Source organism: Salmo salar, chromosome 21 (assembly GCF_965601325.2).
Source record: "Salmo salar chromosome 21, fSalSal1, whole genome shotgun sequence".
In the NCBI taxonomy this organism is placed as follows: domain Eukaryota; kingdom Metazoa; phylum Chordata; class Actinopteri; order Salmoniformes; family Salmonidae; genus Salmo; species Salmo salar.
In genome coordinates, this window is record NC_138311.1 from 16,380,720 (window position 1) to 16,405,101 (window position 24,382).

Here is a 24,382-nt window from a genome sequence, read left to right on the forward strand (position 1 = left end):
TTACATTGTGTAATTTATTGGCCGGTCACTAACTAGCCCCAGCGCTAGGCTATCCAAAGTCAAACCAACTTTTAAATGTATTTTTTTATTTTTTATGTTTACCTTTTATTTAACTAGGCAAGTCAGTTAAGAACAAATTCTTATTTTCAATGACGGCCTAGGAACAGTGGGTTAACTACTGTGTTCAAGGGCAGAGCGACAGATTTTTACCTTGTCAGCTCGGGGATTCAATCTTGCAACCTTTCCGTTACTAATCCAACGCTCTAACCACTAGGCTACCTGCTGCCCCACTTTGCCACGGTCGGTTGCACACCAGTCAGCTGAAGCTAATTGGCTAACTGTTCCCAACTGTGAACACACACACACACACACACACACACACACACACACGACACCCACATAAATCCACACCCCGAAACCAACTCGCGTTTGAATTCTGTCATGGTCACTAGCATTTCTTAATGAACCAAATCTAAAACAAGGCTAAATCAGGAAGTGTAGTTGCCCTTTAACAGTCTGTGCAACCCCCCAGCTAGCACATTTGGGTTTTTATTGTGGCATGGCTTCAGTGAGATTCAAACCTATGATCTTCTGCTCTTTATCCATGGAATTAGTCCACCAATTAGTCCACCAGGATGGCACTACCATACCATGCTTTTTTACAAAGCAGTTCATTTTAGTCTATTCAAACAGACCCTATTTTAAAGGAAACATGCACTCTTTATAAATCAGGTGTGGCCAATTAGTGGACACGGCCAACACACTTAAGAATAGTTTTTTTTAATGCTGAGAACAGAATGTATGTTTTTAAATAACATTCTTAGAACGTTTTCTTAATGTTCTGGGAACATGACTAAATAGAACCACAAGGAAACCTGCAGAAAACGTTATGCTGTACTTGAATTCCCACAGAAGAAAGTTGTTTAACATTCTCTAAACAATTTGAGAACACGACTAAATTGAACCATGAGGAAACCTGCAGAAAGCATTATGCTGAAGTACTGACATTTGCACAGAATGTTGTTTCTTAACGTTCTCTGAACGTTCTGAGAACATTACTTTAAATAGAACCATGAGAAAACCTGTAGGAAACGTAATGGAAAGGTTGTTGCAAAATAACCATAGGACAACCACACAATCCTCAAGCTCTAAGAAATACTGTATATGGTTCTCAGAACCTTATGTGCTAGCTGGGTCATTAGTATCAGACGTGTGTTACCAGTGTTTCACCTACTACAGTGCAATTAACAGGTTATCTATAGAAATATAAATGTAATGCAGTATTCATACCCCTAGACTTATTCCACATTTTGTAACAGCCTAAATTCAAAATGGTTAACATAGATTTTTTTTTTTCTCTCCCTCACCCATCTAAACACAATACCCCATAATGACTAAGTGAAAACATGTTTTTAGAAATGTTTGCTAATGTATTGAAAATGAAATACAGAAATATCCCAACCCTGAGTCAATAGATGTAGAAACACCTTTGGCAGCGATTACAGCGGTGAGTCCCACTCAAATGTATATTTTTTATTCAGTACATAGGAATTTTAACGACAAAAGTTACTTGTATGTGCACTACGCCATCATGCACCGAATTTGATGAAAACGCATGGGAAAATGCAGGCATGGTTTTTATGCAGATTTGAGAATATTCATTTGCCAATTGGATGGAAACCTAACTACTGTGTGCTTGTTTATGTGGCTTGCTCTCAATACATAATTATAAAACTGAAATCATACAGTGCAAGTAGACATTGATTTTGTTTCCTTTATAAAACATTGCAGTCCATGACATCATTACTGTTTAAACGCACTGTTCTTTATGTTAAAAGAAATATTGTGTGAAATGCATTGTTAACATGTCTTGCTTGTCACTTGTATCAAAGTAAGTTACACCTTGTTTTATCATATTGTACTGGTGAAACCTGTCTGTACAAATTGCTGCATGATTACAGTACCATTTCCAAAATGAAGCAACAAAACAGTAAGGGATGTAAGTCTTGGTTCTTCACATCAAAATTCAACCACTTCAGGTGCTGCACATGCTTTACCTGAATCTTCAAGAAAAAAAAAGACTAGAAAACATTCATTTTAATGTACAACAATTCAGATTTTGATCAATAAAAATCACAATATTATACTGTCTTTCTATCTTAGACTGCGGTTTGAATCTCAAAATCAGTCAAATATCTCTTCTGCTGGTCTTGCGATAACAAAAAGGGAGCAGCCTACCGTTTATTGATTCAAATGCAATCAGTACATTTCCAATAAATGTACAGTGCAGGCTAGTAAAGCATGTTGTTGTGCATGCTCTCCCTACAGCGGTCAATGTCCAGCTTAAACAACATGCAACCACTTTGAATTCTCCTCGGCTACTCATACCTCTAAAAATAGAAAATAAACAATCATTTGTTTTTTTTTTAGAAATATACCGGAATCCCTTGAGATTTGATAAAAAACAGCTTCGCTTACCCAGGAGATGACCAAGGCCATAGGACCACTGTAGCCTACCAGAGGAGGCTAGTGGGAGGAGCTATAGGAGGACGGGCTCATTGTAAGGGCTGGAATGCAATAAATGGAACGGTATCAAACATATGGAAACCACATGTTCACCCCCCGTAATCCATTCCAGCAATTACAAATGAGCCCTTCCTCATATAGCTCTTCCCACCAGCCTCCTCTAGAGTCGACATACTACATTTCCCATCATGCCTTGTCTCGTCTGATAGCAGTGATCCCCTTCTACTGACAAATTACCAGGTTCAGCTTAACTGTGCCAATAATGCACATTGATGGCTATACCACACTGGTCATTCTACTCTCGAGGTGTGAACACACACTGTCAAATATCAGCTCGCGCTCTACGGTTTCAACCGTTGGCTACAGTAGATGTTCATTCCCATAGAGAGTAGTAAAGTGAGCCGACACACAATGCAAACGTGACCCACATTGTATACAGTATATTAACGGAAGTTTAGACTCGACACACGAGTCCCTGTGGTGGTTGTGATTCGTCACCACACCTGGGCTAACATACAGGGCCAACCAATGGGCTCGCAATAGAGCCCTCTCAGTCACATCAACTCTACAGTAGATTCACTTTTTTCTTTCCAACGCCAGATTTCTCAACACCTACGGTCATGTATGACACAATGTCGTCATGTATTTTATCATAACACCCATATAATATTTTAGTGAAAAAAACGTAAGTCATTACAAAAGACTGATTTACCACGGTTTTCTCCAAGAGAATGGATTCTAGAAGGTGATAAGTGGTTTCAGTTTGCTTATGTCTGGAGGTGTTCTCAGTGTTGTCAAGGAGGGCATCCCTTGGGTAGGTGGTTGCTAGGTGGTTGCTTCTCCAGAGGGATAGTCGCTGTGATTTAAAGGTGCTTCTGTATGAATGGGGCCCTTGGAGACCCCTTCCCCCTCAGAGGGTGATCCTGGCACAGTGGTGTTTTAGTTTGCAGGGCAGCACGCCCCGGTTGAGCTGGTAGAACTCCACTAGCTGGATCAGATCAGCGAAACGCGTGTGACCGTCGTCTAGGCTGTAGAACAATTCCCCCTCTTCATCCACCTGACCACACACACACACACACACACACACACTTGAACAAGATGTTGTCTAAAAGAGTAGAGAATATACCAAGACAAAAGGTTATACTCACCGGTAAGATCTGAAAGTGTTTGATTCTCTGTGTGTGACACAGTGACAGTACAAATGTATTGGGGTTGCTTTGGCTGTCCCTTAGAAGAAATACTCTGAAAACAAAGACAAGTCTCTCAGTTTCGTCAGGAACAACTTTTTACATTTTTTTTTTTTTACACATTTCTGTCTGGGGAAAAAAGAAAGTAAATTACTCTACGATAAAATCCATATGTAAACTCTTTAGCTTGCGGCGTCAAAAAAACACATAGAAAAGTGCCTGATGTTGCTCACCCATCAATCAGACCCTGTTGAGTGATTAAGCGGTGTGCCTCGTCTCTGGACAGTTTGCTGTGGAACCAGGGCTGGGCCATATGGAGAGCTGCAAAACACACAGGACAACCATGGTGATGTTCATTAGGCCCCAAACGGAAGGAAACATACAGAAACAGTGAGTGACTAGCTGAACTTGTCCAATAAGAAACGCTCGTTTCAGTTATCCGTTGCAAAATAATACATTTGGTGGGTGCTTATATTTGTCCCATTTCATACACGTACAAGTGTGTATTAATATGCATATGTGAAATGGAGATGTTTTTTTGGGGGATATGCCAACTCTCCTTGAGACACCTTTGTAGAGTGGGGTCAGGGCCAGGCTCTGCCAATATCTACGGCAACCCTGGAGCAATCAGGGTTAAGCGCCTTGCTCAAGGGCACAGACAGACTTTTCACCTTGTCGACTCGGGGATACTAGCCACCTTTCGGATAGCAGCCAGAACGCTCTAACCGCTAGGCTACCTGCCGCCAAAATCGTACTGCTAAGGTGTGCACTAATGAATACGACCCATGTGTCAAAGGGAGGGAGAGGACAGGACACTGGTGGCTGAGTCATTAAGCACAGTGTATCTGGTCAGGACAGTCACGTGGCGGTGTCGATGGAAGTTGCTGCTTGGATGTTGAAAGTGGCCTTCTACTAACCCATGTTTGACATGGGACCCTGAGAGGTGGATGGGCTTCCATGGGAGCTCAGACGGTGGCAGCTTTTCCTCTAAAGGGAGAGAGAGAGGAGAGCAGTTCAAGTGTCACATGCTAGGACTATTTTCACATGGCTGCACCATCATTTCATACCTTACACGCGCTGAGTAGAGAGACATGACGTCAGAGAGAGAACCAATGGCCTACCCTCCACGAGAGACCCTCCTCCACGGCTACGGACAGCGCCTCCGATGGGTTCTCGATCACCCGGCTCTTGTGTCCTGAGAAGTCCATGGCCACCAAGGAGTTCTCGGAGATACTTCTCTGGAAATATACATCGTGTTTGAGGTAGTATACATTATTATGAGTATACAGTGTAACAGGGTTTAAACGTTTGAAAAAAATGATACAGATAGTGAGTGAAAAGTTATAGGAGAAGCACATTCATGCTTTCGTGTGTGGTATTGTGCTGCCATCTAGTGTCAGAAGTTCGACAGTATAATTTCTAAATGATTCCGAGCAGAATGTGCTCCAGTCACTGGGGATTAGAGGGGATGGGAATAGAATGACACATGGGCACATAGAATTGATTATGGTTCCTTAAGCTGTCATAGTCACTGGTTCTAAATAAATCACACACAAAAGAAAATACTTATCAGGATTAGTGAGAAGCCTTTAAAATTGCCATGGTTTGCCCCTCTATCAGCCCTAACCAGCCCTAACCTTAAGGGCAGTCGTCACAAAGTGACTACTGTTTACTCTAAGGATAGAAACATTCCAATCCTTCTAAGACTCTCCGCCCCGGTCCTGGGTCTATTCAGGCGATGCAAAGATCATTCTGGGGCTCCCAGGCATCATTGTGCAAACAAACTGATTGCTCCTTTCCTTGGATTGGTTTTATTGTGATTTGATCCTTTGTCCGTAGTTGAACGGCACGTCGTGCTCTAGGCTGTAACAGCTGTATGCCGGGGTAAAGGAGATTCAGCAGCAACATGACTGTACCCTAACTTAATATCCTCCGCAAGCCTGTTCCCAGAGGGTCAGTCCCTAATGGTACCCTATTCCCTATATAGTGCACTACTTTTCACCAGGGACCATGGGGTATCCCATAGGGCCCTGGTCAAAAGAAGTACACCATTTGAGATGCATCCTAGCCCCTCCCTGTGCAGCGCTGAGCTCAGGGTCCCAGCCCCATGCAGCGCTGAGCTCAGGGTCCCAGCCCCATGCAGCGCTGAGCTCAGGGTCCCAGCCCCATGCAGCGCTGAGCTCAGGGTCCCAGCCCCATGCCTGGCCACTCTTTGCGTTCTTCTGACAGCAAAGCAGGGGTGATGAGTTAGTAAGTCTGAGAGCAGCTGATCTATGGTTATTTTTAGAGCAGACAGGCTGGAACATGTTCCAGTGCCCAAAATAGAACAGGTGTTTACTCATACAGAATACTCGTATTTGAGGGGGGAATATGCACATTTCAGAATATTCTGGAAAATCAATCCAGGATGAATACTAACTATGTGTCATGTGCTGTTAAACAGTGTATCAGCACATTGTATCTACACATCACTTACCATAGGTGTTTTCTGTTTCTGGTGTGGTTGAATGAAGTTTTGGTACAGCTGCATCCCATACTGCAACACAAAACATGAGCACGTTTCAAAAAGGCAAGCCTTTAGATGTGTAGACACTAGACAGAGTTTGGATGTGATGGGGGGTGGGGGGGGGTCAGCATGGTGACTGTACCTTAAAGAGGCGCATGGCAGTGACCCAGCAGGTTCTGGTTTGCTCGTCATCTGCACACAACAGCTTAAGGTCCCGTGGAGAGCCACGCTTAGTAGACTGGGGGGATCATCATGAAGAGAAAGCATGAGTTTACCAAACATAACTTGGAACTGACTTGCCTTTCTTAATTGCCCCTGATGGGATAAATAAAAAGGTTAGAATGACTTGAATAAGTTAACATGTTAAAACCTTTACAGAAAACACCAAATATAGGTTTATAGGACAGAGAAAGTAATAAGTACCTTGACACAGAAGCCATAGTCAGTAGGCGCTCCGTGTATCTTTCTCGCTGATAGTAACGTGTAGACGTCGCCGTCACTGAACTCGGCGATGAACTGGAGATGTCTTGGTTCCTGTGAACAGAAAACAAGACATGTCTCAAATCTCCACATGCCTTTCAGTGTCCCCTTTACGGAACACCCCCCCCCCCCCCCCACCCCCACCCGACGATGCGCCATTGCAACGAGGGGTTGGTTCTTGCATTCCACTGTAGAGTAGACTCAAGTTCCATTACAAATCTAACTATGCGAGGGATCAGGGTAGAAATGTGAACAATGCAGGGCTGCCCAGTGTGAAGACAGATGCTAAGCAAATAAAGACTGCAATGTCATACTTCTTGGCCATTATGTACACACAGACGTACCTCTGTGTGAGCTTAGTGGGCCGGTCAACGTAAGGAAAAGATAGCAGTTAAGGCATGTGGTATAATGCCAGTCTGTAGTACGTTGGTCACTGTGACAATAGTAAAGAGGGAGTAGCTTGGAGTTTTTGTCTGCATCACAAATGGCACCCTACTCCCTTGACAGCAAACTACGTTTGACAAGAGCCCTATGAGTCCAAGAGCACTGGACAGGGAATAGGGCGCCATTTGGGACAAAGATTCCCATCGACCTGGTCCATTGTGATCACAGAATAAAAAGAGATTGTTGTTTTTGCTGCAGACTCCTTAAAATGGAGAGGTGGGACGAGGTTGGAACACTTCGACGTAGTCAAGCAAATAATACCGCCCTATCCATTACACTGTAGGTGTGGCTAGTGTTTGACATAGGACCAAATATGTGACAAAGTGATAAGAGCTCTATTTATACAATAAGAACACTGTCAGGGAGCCAAGGCAAAAGAGATTTACCAAGCAGACAAGCACAAAGTAAACCATTGTTCAAACTCAGTGGGACTGCGACACAACATTCTCACTTCTGTGGCACAGTGTAAAGAACGGGTAGCTATAGTTGTCTGTGTTTGTGTTGACTGATTGACTGGCAATGTGTAGGGCCAAAACCAATTTACACATCATAAATCCCTTCATATCAAACTAAAAGAATGAAGTCAGATCTTACTTCTCTAATTGCGTCACCTATATTTGAGATAGAAAACCGAGGTCTTTTTGTTTTAGTGTCTTCTGTTTTTGGGAGAGGGAGAAGTGGTTGGCTTGGCACAGCGCTGTGTAGGTCTAAGCCTCACCTGTCATCGGTGGGTGTTGAGGGCTCAGTCCCTGGCACTGGCATGCCAGCTGAGCTAAGGGAAATCTAGCTCAACCAGTTACACAAAGTAGCCAGGAGACAAGAGCTAGCTAGTCCCCTACTGTACACCACACCACTCTGGCACATTGACACAGACTTATCAAATGGTCCCATAGAGCAGCCAGCAAAAACAAGTTCAATTATCTCCTTAAATCTATTTGCTTTTTGCAAAAACACACTTTTTGCTTTAACATACATAATTATTTTGTGAAGGAAATCTATTCCATTCATATTGTAATGAATTCATGTTATATTGAAATCTGGAAAACTTGACAGATACTGAGGAAACATTTCTTGAATGCACACTAATTTATCAGTGATATTGACTGACCTTTGATGTCCCCTTGTTGGAGAAGTAGAGACCTGACCTCCTCAAGACAAAGTAGAACTTCTTCCAAGACTTCCTGCCTTGTTCTTTGGCATGGAGGTGGCCATGGATCTCTGGACAAGTGCTCGAGTTGAGAAAAGTCTGTTGGACAGAAAACAGTCCGGAAATACTTTAGCAGCACCACTGAAGGGCTGTTTCCTGGACACAGACTAAGCCTGGTCTTGGACTTGCAAGCAAACTCACTGAAGAATCTCCTTTGAAAGGGCTTGTTAGTCCAGGACTTGGCTTAATCCGTGTCCAGGAAACTGGCCCCGACTCTGTCCCTTTTTAAAGTGAAGATACTGTACATGTAGAATGTAGCTTGATGGATACCTGTATTAGCTGAGAATGGTTCATCATCCCGTTGGTTTCACTTGATATGGACACCATGTGATCTGGGAAAAAATCCTATCAACATGAAAACAACATCAGTGTTAACACCACACGTGCTCTTTATATCAACTAATACCTACTGGTCCAGCAGAGTGCATTAAGATAACAGGCGGGATAATGTTTAAATGAGTACACCATTTTCTTTGCTAATATCACACCCTCATCTTACCAGCGGTTTATTGAAGAATTCATATTTGGCATAGTTCTTCCGGAAATATAAGCGACTGTCTGTGTCCATGGCCCAACCGGACAGCACCTCCATAACAGATTCATGGTCTTCTATGATTCGTTCTGGTGGATACAGGAGAAAGAAATGTCAAATGTAGAGACCACAAAAAGACAAAAGAAATGGACAGAGAGGAAAGTGAGAAAGGTCAAGTTAGTCAAACCTACAGCAGCCGACCATGTTCCTTGTCACAATACTAGAATGAATCATCAAGGTTCAAAGAAAGGTTATCCTCTCAAACATACAGTTGTGATCATATGTAACAGCTTCCCAGTGAACACAGCAAGACTGGTCTCGGCACCAGTGTAACAGATGTGATCGTACTTCGTAACTCTTGCATTGTGTTTTTAAAGAAAGGACTATCCAGCCGGCAATCCTAGTTGATTGGTGTTTATTCGCTTGAATGTCAATATCAGACTGAGTATTTTTTTTAAATCAAACGTAAATTGCGAAAATAGTACTAAAATACAATAAATGTAAGTTCCTGACGATAGACATAAGGAAGCGCATCAGATGTGTAGGACAACAGTATGTCGATGGCTGTAGATTCGTGATTAGCCTGTTAGCATGGAAATAACTGAATTAGCAGGGGCTAATGTGACCATTACATTTAGAGCATGGAAGCTAACTCGCTCTTACAGCAATAACACACAAAAGCAAATCCAGGAAGCCGCCAACATCAGGACATGTACATAGTGAACTCGTACACATTGTACATTTAAGCAATAAGGCTTGAGGGGGTGTGGTATATGGCCAATATACCACGGCTAAGGGCTGTTCTCCTGGACACAGCCCTTAGCCGTGGTATGTTGGCCATATCACACAACCCTCCGAAGTGCCTTATTGCTATTATAAACTGGTTACCAACGTAATTAGAGCAGTTAAAATAAATGTTTTGTAGTACCTGTGGTATATGGTCTGATATACTACGGCTGTCAGCCAAATCAGCATTCACGACTCAAACCACCCAGTTTATAAATGAAAATACAGTATTTCAGAACGTGACCTACTGCTTGCATGTCAATAACAGACAGAGGAATGTACGTTCACAATCTCCCCCTACGTGCAAGCGTAGCCAATGACTTGACCTTTGATTGACATCTGACTTAAACCAACCAATTAGAATACATGAACATTAAAATACACATTTCTGCAGTCGCAAGTGGAAACATAATTAACCACGTTACATTCTCCTCTGCTGAATTCCACTTCACACTATAAACAAAATGAGGAATGTAATACCTTGCAATGTCACCAAATATTCCAGTCGATAGACTATTCTCTAAAGGGAATTAGGGGAACTAGTTAAATAAAGGTCAAATTAAAAATAAATTAATAGACCTCATAGGCAAACATGCAGGTTACATGTTAAGTACACTCAGTGACAAATGGTTACCTCATAGAAAGAAAAGAAAAACCTGGGCCTACTTGACCTCTGACCCATCACTGTCCACAGGTCAAGTGTTCTGCTACTGTTGCTGGAGCCTGTGGCCCAGTGTGTTCAGAATGACTTCTCTTCAGAGGGTTCTGACCTTTATCCTCTAAAAGGTCAGCTCTGACACGCTTGCACAACCAGCGGCACCCTGAGAATGTGGTGTGTTCCGATGGTCACCTACCAGTGGCACATCTTTCTGCATGTCCGGGATCTCCTCTTCCGTGGTCAGTGCCGATACCAGACATGGACATGGGTGGGTATATCATTCATGGATAAGGCCTCAGTCTCCTTACTCTGATCCTCACCGTCTCCTGTATCAGGTGTCTTCAAGGCAGCGTCAGGACTGTTGAAATCAGAGTGGGCTAGCATGACCTGATCGAGGAGGGTTTGTTTTAACTGACTGAAGGCCTGTTTGCACTCTTCTGTCCAGTGAGATTTCCATGTATTTTTCGCTTCTTCTTGCCTTTCCCATGGCATGGGGTCTTTGTCCCAGCACTTCCATCCAAGTTCTGGCCGAGGCCTTGTGGGAGACGGTAATACTCATATATGCCAAAAGGGGAAGTAAAGGCTGTGAACTTCTTGTCGTCTACATGTACCTCAAAATTGTAGTAGCCCGAGGTCAAATCTATAGTGGAGAAGGCATTGATACCCAGGGCCAACACTTGGTGAGGCAGAGAGTGAGCATCGTGGATGGTGCGAGCATTAAGCCATCGGAAGACTGCACAGTCTCAGATCACCGGACTTCTTCCAGAACACCACGAGTAGGGGGGCGTACTCACTGCGGGACTTCGACTATCCCTCGCTCCTCCATCTCATCCAAGGCCTGTCTGAGCTGGTCATAATGGTTAGGGGAGAGCCTATGGTAAGGCAGACGGAGCGGCTTGTCGTCACCAATTCTGGACATGATGTACATAGCCAGTAGCCTTCCCACAATCTAGCTTGTGCCCTGAGAAGATGGAGTCGTAGCGGGCTAAAAGCTTAACTAGCTTGGCCTTATACTGTGGCGACAACGGAGTGGACTCAATGTCACCTAGCCCTAACTCCTGCAGCGCCTCCCACAGTTGGGGTTGTCATCTATCTTGTCCACCTGCTGCCCCAGGGAGACTGGAGGGACAGTGGGCCCATCCAAGTAGTCAGTGTCAAAGTCCTCCAATGCCATACAGGGAAAAACCTCAGCTATCTTGGCATTGCGTCTCACTGTTAATGGCTTCGGTGAGGGATTGATAACTTTGAATGGGACCATCCATTGCTCCACAATGTTGCTACTGTTCTCCGTACGATAAATGTTTTTCGGTCTTGAACGTGCACAAATGTACCTTATTTACATAAGAATTCTGACCTTTTGCTATTAGACTCGAAATTGAGCTCAGGTGCAGCCTGTTTCCATCGATCAACCTTCAGATATTTCTACAACTTGATTGGAGTCCACCTGTGGTAAATTCAATTCATGGGACATGATTTGGAAAGGCACGCACTTGTCTACAGTATCAGTCAAAAGCATTCTGCAGCGATATGCCATCCCATCTAGTTTGTGCTGAGTGTGACTATCATTTGTTTTTCAACAGGACAATGACCCAACACACCTCCAGGCTGTGTAAGGGCTATTTGACCAACAAGGAGAGTGATGGAGTGCTGCATCAGATGACCTAGCCTCCACAAATCACCCAACCTCAACCCAGTTGAGATGGTTTGGGATGAGTTGGACCACAAAGTGAAGGAAAAGCAGCCAACAAGTGCTCAGCATATGTGGAAACTCCTTCAAGACTGTTCGAAAAGCATTCCAGTTGAAGCTGGTTGAGAGAATGACAAGAGTGTGCAAAGCTGTCAAGGCAAAGGGTGGCTACTTTGAAGAATCTCAAATATATATTTTGATTTGTTTAACACTTTTTTGGTTACTACATGATTCCATGTCTGTTATTTCATAGTTTGTCTACAATGTAGAAAATAATACAACCCCCCCCCCCCCCCCAAAAAAAAACTTTAATGAGTAGGGGTGTCCAAACATTTGACTGGTACTGTATATAAAGGTCCCATAGTTGACAGTGCATGTCAGAACAAAAACAAAGCCATGAGGTCAAAGGAATTCTCTGTAGAGCTCAGAGACAGGATTGTGTTGAGGCACAGATCTGGGGAAGGGTACAAACACATTCCTGCAGCATTGAAGGTCCCCAAGAACAGAGTGGCCTCCATCATTCTTAACATCGAAAGACTTGAAAATATCTGTGCAGCGATGCTTCCCATCCAACCTGACATAGCTTGAGAGGATCTACAGAGAATAATGGGAGAAACTCCCCAAATACAGGTGTGCCAAGCTTGTAGCATCGTACCCAAGAAGACTCGAGGCTGTATCGCTGCCAAAGGTGCTTCAACAAAGTACTAAGTAAAGGATCTGAATACCTATGTAAATGTCATATTTCCGTTTTTTTGTTGTTGATAAAACTGCCAAAATGTATACAAACCTGTTTTTGCTTTGTCATTATGGTGTATTGTGTGTAGATTGATGAGAAAAAGAATAGAATAAGGCTGCAACGTAACAAAATGTGGAAAAGTCAAGGGGTCTGAATACTTTCCCGAATGCACTGTACCACACCCTCTTGGGCCTTATTGCTTAAATATAATACAGTATTTCAGAATGTGACCTACCGCTTGCATGTCAATATCAGACTGGGAATAATTGATGTTTGCAATCTCCCCCCATCTGCAAGCGTAGCCAATGACATTAACTCTCATTGACATCGAACTTAAAAGAACCAATTTGAATACATAAAATATTAAAATACACATTTATGCAGTGGCAAGTGGAAACATAATTAACCACGTTACACATACAGTACATTAGTGGTTATTTGTTCATAATCATAACAGCAATATAAACACATTTAGTGCCCAGGGCCAACATACAGTACAATCAGACCTGTGTCACAGCAGGACATGCGTTTTGCTACTTTTAAAAACGTTACACCGTGCAGATTGATTATTAACACTTTATCTAGAGATAAGTTATTTATTAATCTAAGGTGGGATTTACAGTGCGAGTCCTGGCTCTGTGGGTGTTATTAGAAGTTCACAGCAAAGACAACAAACACATTATTGTCTGAATTTAGCTTTTTGTTCAAATAACTCAAGCATAGATTGGTAACTTTTTTCTAATTTGGCACACCAGAACAAGAGGCCATGAGTAACTTCGTAAAACAAAAAGGCACCTATTGTTATAAGCAGTCTTACTTAAACCCTCATATCCATCGCCTTATTTGACCTAGAGACGTGGAAATTTGTATGAAGGCGTCTTTCCTCATGCTGAACAAATTTGCCTCAAGGACCCATAAGGTAAATTGGGAGAGATTTTCCTCCATCTTAGACATTTTTAAAAACCTTTGAAAACGTATTCTCATGAGCTCAAATAACGCCGATGTAGACCCATGTACGTACATCTCTTAAATTAGTTTGACAAAAGCTAAGGAATTGGTTAAGAGACGGCTAAGTTATTGATGAATCAGGAAATCTGATTTTACGTGTCCATTTAAAATCCATTGTAAATCCAATCCACAATGACCTATCATCTTGAATCGTTTTAGGGTTTTCAAAAGACATTACCATGATAAGATGATTTAAGTTTGGCATGGATAACCAATAAGGAAACTAATAAGAATTCACTTTGACAATATGGCACTAATGCTTAAAATAAATCATACAAATTATTCTCAAGGACTAATTAAGCAATAATACGAGGCCATGTGTTATGGCATTTTTTGCCGAGTGACTTAGACCACATCACAGCCATGATAAAAATGTTATAACACACGGACTAGAGTGTATTATTGCTGTTATACAATGGGTTGCCAGGATTAAAAAGCAAGATTCTTTCTCAAACCACACATATTTCAACAGAGCGTGATGCTACATTCACTAACACTGGTTGTCAAGTGCAATTTTTGGGCTTCTCTGGTCATTAGTTCTATTCAAATTGACTGTCAAAAACCTCCCAAGAGCTGGTTGATACTTCCAGAACTTTGCAGGTTGCTATGGCAAACAAAAATGGTTGCTCTCCCCCCTTGCTAGCAAGCCAATTACACAGCTAACACAATCACTTCAGTTAGAAAGGCCGCAAACTAGCTGCATTTCATTTGACCTGTTTCTCTATTGACATTTCATTTATATATATATATATATCCATAAAATGAGGCAGATTCATCATTTCTACTGGCTGAGGAAAGCTGCCTGTCTATCTTGTGCCGACAACATTATTATGGGAGATCTAATTTCAATATTTCAAATGTCGGAGAGAACGCCTAGATGCTTTTACAGTGGAGATCAAGTTTATAAGTTGCATGGCTGGGCAGATGAGACAGTGGATCTGTAAAAGTAGTAGTGCGTTGCTAGGTAACGACAAACAATGCCACTTTTTATGAATGTGGCCATGTGTATGTTTCCCCCTCCCCCTTTGCCCTGAGAACAGCCTCAACTCAGGGTTGTGGGTTCGATTCCCACAGGGGGCCAGTACAAAAAATATATATATATATATATATATAAATAAATAAATGCATGAAATGAAATTATTGAAATGTATGCATTCACTACTGTAAGTCGCTCTGGATAAGAGCGTCTGCTAAATGACAAATGTAAATGTCAATGTAAAAAACAAAAATTGGGGCAAGGACTCTATAGAAGGTGTCGAAAGCGTTCCACAGGGATGTTGGCCCATCTTGACTCGATTGCTTCCTACAGTTGTGTCAAGTTGGCTGGATGTCATTTGGGTGGTGGACCATTCTTGATACACACGGGAAACTGTTGAGCGTGAAAAACCCTGCAGCGTTGCAGTTCTTGACACACTCAAACCAGTGCGCCTGGCACCTATTAGCATATCCCATTCAAAGGCACTTAAATCTTTTGTCTTGCCTATTAAACCTCAATGGCACACACACAATCCATGTCTCAATTGTCTCAAGGCTTAAAAATCCTTCTTTAACCCATCTCCTCCCCTTCATCTACACACATTGAAGTGGATTTAAGTGAAACCAATAAGGGATCATGGCTTTCACCTGTCTTCAACTGGTCAGTCTGTCATGGAAAGAGTTCTTAATGTTTTGTACACTCAGTGTACAGTTTGTCTAGTATATCATGGGCATGAGACTAACAATGGGAATTCCAAACCACCCATTCTATAAAAAGTCAGATTTACTCCAAACATTGATGCATTCAAAGGATCGCCACACTATACCAGTAGATAAATATTAGCATGCGCTAAAATATGCAAAAAAATACAATGAACCATAAGTCCAAATGACAGCAAAATGTGGAATGTAGGTCCATGGTACATGCCTAAACTTGTTTGGGAAAACTAAGGGATTGGTCAAAAATGTAAATTTAAAAGCACGTATCAACTTGAACCTTGTCATCGCTATCACGGACATCCCTAAGATGTACCACGCTGAATTTAGCATGTCAAAAAACATAAAATAATTATTTGCATATGTAACACTAATGCTCAAAATCTGTTAATTAAAACATTGATTAGTATATCATTTATTGTGGCCCCATTATATGGTCTTGTGTCATCCTTGAGGTATTGAGAGATAAACATGGTAATGCTGATTGTACATAAAGGAAGATGGTTTCTACATGAGCGAGTGCTTTGTTATCCAACGGATCATGTGCAATTTTGGTCATCCTGTGAACCCCGTTCATTGCTGCTCACAGCTATATTTATTATTTCAATTTATCATCAAACTTTACTCAATCCTTTGAACCTCAAATGCATATTAATCGTTCCAATGGAAAGCAGCGGTTTGGAGGCAGTCGTCTGGAATGCTGCACAGCCATTTGAGGCTGAGTTATTCCCATAGTATAACCACAGCCGGGGCAAGGCGGGCTGCTGCATGGTCATCAGACCCAAATCCTCGTCAGGGTCTATTACAGCCAATAAAGCAATGTCTGTCTAGTATCGTTAGAGAAGACAAAAAAAGGTACCAATTCATCGCCACATAAGCACTGAAAGGGCTTAGAGAATGAATAATGCAAGAATTGTACATCTAAGTCGAGTAGCACTTCATTACAAACTCAGTGAAAGCAGATGTGCTTCTGTTAGAGAAGTAGTTTGAAGTGCAAGCTTTATTTGGCTTGACCAAGATGAGTGAATCAGGCCAGAGATTGTTAGAGGTTCAAAGGGCTCTAAAAGGTTGAGAGGAACTAATTCGTATATCCCAAATGGCACCCTATTCCCTATATAGTTTTACGGACTCTTTGTAATGACAACAGTTAGGAGCCTGTTAGCTCAATGTTTCATCAACAGGAAACAATTGACTATTGGAATAAAAGAGGTTATGTTTTAGCTGACATTCTTTTCACAAATTTCTTTTCCAAAAGTGTAATTTCCATTTAGGGATTAATTTAGGTATTTTCTGCATATACCGAACAAAAAATATAAATGCAACAAAGATTTTACTGAGTTACAGTTCAAATAAGGAAATCAGTCAATTGAAACAAATTCATTAGGGCCTAATCTCTGGATTTCTGGGAATACCGATATGCATCTGTTGGTCACAGATTCCCCCCCCCCCCAAAAAAAAGGTAGGGGGCGTGGATCAGAAAACCAGTCAGTATCTGGTGTATCCACCATTTGCCTCATGCAGTGCGATACATCTTCTTCATATTGACTAAAGGCTGTTGATTGTGGCCTTTGGGAAGTTGCTGGATATTGCGGGAACTGGAACATGCTGTCGTACACGATGATCCAGAGCATCCCAAACATCCTCAATGGGTGACATGTCTGGTGAGTATGCAGGCCATGGAAGAACTGGGACATTTTCAGCTTCCAGGAATTATGTACAGATCCTTGTGACATGGGGCCGTGCATTATCACGCTGAATGAGGTGATGGCAGCGGATGAATGGCACAACAATGGGCCTCAGGATCTCGTCACAGTACCTCTGTGCATTCAAATTATCATCGATAAAATGCAATTGTGTTCGTTGTCCATAGCTTATGCCTGTCCATACCATAACCCCACCACCACGGGGCACTCTGTTCACAACATTGAAATCAGCAAACCGCTCGCCCACACGACGCCATAAACGCTGTCTGCCATCTGCCTGGTACAGTTAAAAATCAGGATTTATCCATGAAGAGCACACTTCTATGTGCCAGTGGCCATCGAAGGTGAGCATTTGCTGACTGAAGTTGGTTATGACACCGAACTGCAGTCAGGTCAAGACCCTGGTGAGGACGACGACCACGCAGATTAGTTTCCCGAGACTGTGTGCAGAAATTCTTCGGTTGTGCAAACGCACAGTTTCATCAGGTGTCCGGGAGCCTGGTCTCAGACGATCTCGCAGGTGGGGAAGCCGGATGTTGAGGTCCTGGTGTTGTTACACGTTGTCTGCGGTTGTGAGGCCAGTTGGACATACTGGTAAATTCTCTAAAACGACGTTGGAGGAAGCTTTTGGTAGAGAAATTAATATTAAACTCTCTGGCAACAGCTCTGTTGGACATTCCTGCAGTCAGCATGCCAATTGCGAGCTCCCTCAAAACTTGAGACATCTGCGGCACTGTGTTGTCTGACAAAATTGCACATTTTAGAGTGGCCTTTTATTGTCCAGCACAAGGTGTACCTGTGTAATGATCATGCTGTTTAATCAGCTTCTTGATATGCGACACCAGTCAGGTGGATGAATTATCTTGGCAAAGGATAAACGCTCACTAACAGGGAAGTAAACAAATCTGTGCACAAAATTTGACCGAAATAAGCTTTTTGTGCATATGGAAAATTTCTGGGATCTTTTACTTCAGCTCATGAAACATGCAACCAACACTTTACATGTTGCGTTTATATTTTTGTTCAGTTAAGCTCATCTGAAATGAACACTTAAAATATATAATTACACATTACAGTCATGCCAATAAAGTCAAGGAGAAAAGGAGACTCAGAGGAACACTGCAGACTTTAGGATACACCTTACTAAACTGGTTGAATGATAAACAGCACACTTCCAGCAAAATCAATGCTTTAAAGACAATGAAATAATGAACAAAATAGATGGATAAGTTCTGCAATGCAAGCTGCTGAGAAATGGTAAGGCTACACCTGTAGAAAGATTGGAGCCACTGTTGCTGTACGATTAACTCTTTTGCTGATCAACTTGTGGTATCTCTTCAAAGAGCAGAATCACACTGCAGTGTGCCACAGAAAAAAATCCAGAAATAAAAATAAACTGGGTCCGGTTTAGGGTTATACACTCACTAAACCGAATCTGGTGCACTTCCTCGTCACCATTGCACAGTAATCTAAGGTTGTATACAAAAAATGTATGCGGAGGATTTTGTGTCTATTTGATACTGTACTTGTAAAACAGACTTGTCTTACTTAATTGCCCCTGGTAGGGTAAATAACATCATTTTGAATTTAAATCTTACCTATGCTTAGATGGGTGAGATGCTCAAACAGAGTCCAGCTGTGGTCGTCAATGCAATGATTCTTCAGGACAAACAGCTGGCATATGTCCCGGGCTGTGATGTCAGTGGGAACCTCTACCGCTCGACTTGTATTGTCCTCATTATACACTTTGATTACCTGCAGCGAAACAAACACATTGACATGAACAACATATGTATCAGAAAAGTTCAGAGCTTGCTTTATATGTACATTTAAAAATACATACCACATACGTACATGAAATAAATGTACATTAAATGATACATCAAACTTTACAAATAACCAACTAGGCAAGAAACAGTGGTGAGAAAATGTCAAACACATGGGATTTTCAAATGTTCTCCAAGCCTTATAGGATATTAGGTATGTCAAATCTCATCTTTGTCAAAGTCCACCATAATTCTACCCCATAATCATTCAACCCACACACAACAGCACCAGATTCTCCCAAAAGTTGATAAACGTATCCCTAACAAAGTAGCCTACTGTGTGCAGGTTAGCGTTTTTCCATCATAAATCTTGTTCTGGAGACAGCTCTGCAGAGAGGTCACTAGCTGGCACAGCCACAAAGTCATAACATTTTAAACCTAACCACACTGCTAACGCCTAACCTTAACTTAACACCAACATTTTTGTTTTCATACATTTTCATTTTGCAGCCTATCTAAATGGGAAAGCGACCAGTCCTGCCTCCAGGACAAGACACGACAAACATCAACGTGCCTACTGCGTAGCCTATCGCTCCAAATACCTTTTCCTTATTTTTCCTTCTTCTTCACAGCAGGTATATTACAGTTCTGCATTAAAAAGCTCTGAGAACCTCAACAGTCATGCAATATTAACACAAAACAAGCTACTAACAAATCATCTGACATCACAACTTACCTTTCTGTTAGGAGACAAGACTTGTGAATTTGAGCTAACTCTGTAGCCTATGTAGGGTTGAGTGCACAGCATTGTAAACCAGGCTTTTAGTGAGGAACATGGAAACATGCATCAGACAGGCAAGACGGTGCAGAGCCGAACAGAACAGAGCAGCGAGTCAGTATCAGCTGGGAAGCGAAAAGTAGAGCCCGCTCTCCCTCTCCCTCTCCTCTCTTTACTGCAGTGGGGCAGAAATGAGCTAATTAGAAAGAGCTGCCTCTGAGCACAGCGTTTTCCTGACTCCACAGATATATGTCACCGGGGCTATGGCCCAATCACCTGCTACCTTTTCCCCCCCAAGTAAAAGAGCCCAGGATCAGCCTGCTCTGCTCCACACAGCCCAGGAGGAGGAGGAGGAGGAGAAAAGAGTCAAAAGGCTCGCTCCCCCTCCCTATTCACACAGCCATGGCAATTCGAGTTCTTAGCATAAAGCCCTGCGTGAGCTCTAAAGCCATTACAAAAGGTGCTGGTTAAATGTAATGCTAGTTGGGTCAACTCTGTCTAAAGTTGACAGGGGTGGGCGGGGAGAAGGGAGGAAGAGAGTCACAGTAAAGACCAACTGGCTTGGCTGCCTCTTTCTGTGTGGATGGGTCTCTGTGCCTTGGTTTAAGGCGGATCGTGGGGCAGGATGCACCAGCCCTCTTTTGTGGCTGCCTCTTTCTGTGTGCATGGGTCTCTGTGCCTTGGTTTAAGGCGGATCGTGGGGCAGGATGCACCAGCCCTCTTTTGTGGAGTGAAACGAGGCCACAGTGCTCCAGCCGAGCTGGGGTCAGTGCCCTTAAGGAGCCCGCAGCGAATCACAACCACCAACTATGACGTCACCCCTCAATGAAGTAAAAATCAGTCAGTGCTGAGATTTACAAGACCCCAAAAACACGTAAGGATCCCCCTTTGCGGGTACCTAACAAAAGCCAAGGGACTGCATTACTGGGATTACTTTAATGTCCTTTTGGTGAGTTGTCCGTACAGTACGGACGGACAAGCTAATAATGACACACTAATCATCTCATACATTGCAGCAACACTGAAGTCACTGAGGTTGAAGTAGAAAGCCGAAGATGATCATCTCAAGGCCCAGAGCACTTACTGTATAGAACATTATACTGCATCCAATGCATTTCCAGGGGTAGAAATGACAAAAGAAAAAAAAAAGAAGAAAAAAAGAGATGAAACCAGTGTGAAGGAGCCTCTAAATCAGGCTGTGGAAAAAAACATCTAGGCAGGAATCCAGTTGTGTCCCTCTGTGGAAGTCACTTCCTGAGAATTTGCCAAATCAAATCTCCAAAGGATCGTGTTTCATGGAGGAACAGGGCAGGGTTTGTTAGGGGGTGAAACAGCTTTTACTGCGTTACTCCTGCAGGACGACATTAGTTCCTCCACACAAATACACTGGACATGATGCTATATTACACAAGGTTTAGGATTTGTGTGTCAGGAAGATATTTTAATATATGTATAGGAAAACCCTAGTCAAAAAAAAATATAGGATTTGTGATTTTTCCAAAAGAATCCTGTAGGATTTTCACAATCCGATTAGGATTTTGTTCCACCTCTTTCAGAATCCTATTGGACTGCTTTTTCCCCCCTGATTGGAAATCAAAAGTAATCATATTGGATCCTATAGGATTCTCGCAATCCTAAAATATTTTGTATCAGTCCTACTGGACTACTTTTTTCCTACTGGAAATCAAAAGTAATCCTGTAGGGTTTTGTCACCCCAATCAGAATCCTATTACAACTTGTTTTTAAATGATAGTTTGTCGTCATTTGTTCCAGTGCAATACAACATGAATTACAACATTTTTGTTGATTGGAAACAGTTCTATATGACTACCAGTACAGTGCACCTTTTTCAACAAAACACCCAAAACGAATGATGACAGAACATGTATTCATTGAGATATTGCTTCATGAAAATGCTACACATGTATTATAAAGTACTGTAGTGTTACGCCTCGATCACACCGACAGCATCATTGCATTTTGGTACACCAGAAGTACTTTAAAATGTCCCAATGGAACACTGCATTTGCCTCGCAGCATTGCATGGCAGAGGCAGTTGCGGTGCGTTCTGTGTGGCGAATTCGTTGGATTTAAATCGAACGTACTCATAAAAACTGTATGCGTAGACGGCTTGACAGAAATGGCAGCAGAAGGTGAATGATGAACTTTTGCTGCACACATATCCAGATTATACTGCAAAAAGACGCAGTAGGTGTGATCGAGGCATTGTGCATACTCCCTGTAACACTCGGTCTCTTTATATATCTCTTTTATATTAGCAATAAAAACAAATATGGCCTGTATGTCCTTATTGGAGTGTTCCGCAAAGCTAGATATAATCTGTGTGCATATCTCTTGACTATTATCTATGTTTACCCACTTCAGAGAGCTTTGGACAAATATTTGGTGAGGTTCTTGAAAATGCATTCAACACTCTGCAATAAAAAAAAAAAATTAAAACGGCCGATTCTGTCCTCATTCGGTATCCTACGTTCTGTATCTGGAGATACAAGATTCCAGACAGCAAAATGTTCACAACTAACGAACAATAAAAACAACGTGCATAATTCGTTCTAATGAACCTTTCAACAGACTGAGCCCACACTAGCTCCTACATGCGCCGGCTCTCGCCAATAAATCGATTTGATCATTGTATCATAGCATGCTGGGATGTTTCAACAAGGGTTGAAATGACTGGCCTCGGTATCCATGATAAATCGCTTGGTCCAGGGAGTCAAATGAATGGCGAAGCCAGATAAAATGCTGCTGTGAACTGCTGCTTTCTGTATCAATGAGCACAAAGAGGTGCATTCATCAGGTAGCCATGCTGCTCCATGTGCTCACCTGCACCTGCTTTTATTTCACAGCTCCAATTCTGTCTGCCAAATTCCCTTTTTTTTTGTGTCATTATACTAATATAGTTATTGTGGATGCTTTACAAAAAGCTTTCCAAGAAAGATTGATAGTCTAAAGATGCAGTTTTCTACCAATTTTTATATTCTCTTTCATTATACCATGTTCAAAGACGACACTCAAATACTACAACAAATCCAAAGAGGGTGAACACATAAGGACTGCTTAACGCCTCAGTTGAAGTGAAAAGTAGTTCAGAGCACATGCAGGCAACCTGGCCTGTGCAACTAAATACCAAAAGTGCATTTCAGTCCAAAGTAAATGTGAAGTGCGCTCGCGATTTAAGTTCAGATAGTCAGTCGTTCTGGAACTGCGAGAACTTAACACAATGACATACACTGTGCAGGCACTGACATGGGAGAGTGCTGAGGGAAGTAAGATAAGAGTTGGGCAACAGAGATAAGGTTGATGACAGGGCTAAGCAGCGCTACGAGCTTTGAAACAGTACTGACTGCAACCCATATTTTAGCCCCGGCCTTCCCCCGTCGACGGCCACACGGTTGTACATACAAATTGTACAGAAACTCTGGGAGGAAAGGAGCATGGTCTCCAATTGAGACAGAAAAGGGAGGGAAAATCCAGACAGACATAAGCGCTGGCCTAAATATAGATTTGTCTATGCTTTGCTAACAACGCTATAAAGTCCTCTTTATCTCAAGGACAGGGTTGCGGACACCGGTTTACTAATTTGCGTGTGCTGGTTTTACCTTGAACTCCACTCCCACAGCTGCAGCTCTATCTGTGAGCGCCACAGCAGTGGCCTCAGCCCTGGGCTCGGCTCAGCGTGTAGCAACCATGCATCCACAGTGCCCTTCACTACAGCAAAGCACTGGATAAGCTCAGTTAGCCATGCTACTCCTCCACATGCTTGAACTCCCTGGCTGTCTGGACACAGCAGTCCTAGATGCTACACCTGGGCCTATGCAGTCTCTTTGCCCCACTGCTCTCATTTTGAGGCATTTTAGTTAAACATTGTGCAGCTGTATATTCTACGTTTCTGCCACGTAATGTCAAGCCTTTCATTTCATGATTAATGCGAAACTTATTTTAACAACACATTTTTACAAAAGGTACTCATAACACCAAACCAAGAATATGTTGGAGGACCATAAATAACCCTAGGTCAAACCTTCTACACATTTAACAGTGGAACTCCTCAGTGGTGCAACAGGCAACAGGCTCACATAGAACCTTGAAATGGCTCACTCTAGTGTCATTTTTGCCAAAAACAAGTTTATAGACCGTTACAGACACATATTTCAACCGGTCAGATGTTTTGTATTCCAAATTACTTCTACATTTATCCTTAGCGTGATATCATCACGGCATTAAGCTGTCTAAGTCTGAGTTCACAGAGTATTTTGAAATACGTGGACAAAATTGGGTTTTAATGTCAACCATTGTTTTTTCACTTTTTAATAAGTGCGTCGACTGCAAAATTGTATCACATTTCTATTAAGCTGCTACTGTAAACACGCTACTGTGAAAGATCCAGGGAAGCGCATGGTGAAAAATATAGGCCTGCTTGTCTCACACACACACAAAACAGAGGAGGCTAGCTAACCTCAGAAAAAGCATAGCTGCTCCAATGACTGCCATATACTGTACCTCAGCAGTAAAGGGGAAAACATACTGAAGACAAATCTATGAATTTAATGTAAAAAAAAAAGCTAATGTGATGACTGATGGGAAACTGATATAAATACTGAAGCACAATCCAAAGGATCAAATAAAAACTACTGTATCTCTGGATTGGAGTTTTTTTTCTGAACT

General features: G+C 42.2%; 1 protein-coding gene across 6 annotated transcripts in view; it reads right to left on the reverse strand.

Annotated features, from left to right (window-relative positions):
- Positions 1–1,518: 1,518 nt before the first annotated feature.
- Positions 1,519–24,382, reverse strand: part of LOC106581801 (growth factor receptor-bound protein 14) — a 57,959-nt gene continuing 35,095 nt past the window's right edge. For 4 of the 6 annotated variants that reach the window (XM_014164122.3, XM_014164123.3, XM_045704469.2 and 1 more), the window contains 12 exons: positions 18,751–18,907; positions 8,850–8,971; positions 8,621–8,695; positions 8,252–8,389; positions 6,643–6,753; positions 6,362–6,457; positions 6,190–6,249; positions 4,835–4,951; positions 4,631–4,700; positions 3,947–4,034; positions 3,675–3,768; positions 1,519–3,583 (listed from right to left, as the gene is read on the reverse strand). In XM_014164122.3, coding sequence (XP_014019597.1) covers positions 3,437–3,583; positions 3,675–3,768; positions 3,947–4,034; positions 4,631–4,700; positions 4,835–4,951; positions 6,190–6,249; positions 6,362–6,457; positions 6,643–6,753; positions 8,252–8,389; positions 8,621–8,695; positions 8,850–8,971; positions 18,751–18,907 — 1,275 coding nt within the window. In that variant the 3' untranslated portion in view covers positions 1,519–3,436. Of the gene's footprint in view, positions 3,584–3,674; positions 3,769–3,946; positions 4,035–4,630; positions 4,701–4,780; positions 4,952–6,189; positions 6,250–6,361; positions 6,458–6,642; positions 6,754–8,251; positions 8,390–8,620; positions 8,696–8,849; positions 8,972–18,750; positions 18,908–19,654; positions 20,131–24,382 lie in introns of those variants that run through there. The other 2 variants (XM_014164124.3, XR_006761172.2) reach the window with 2 other exon arrangements.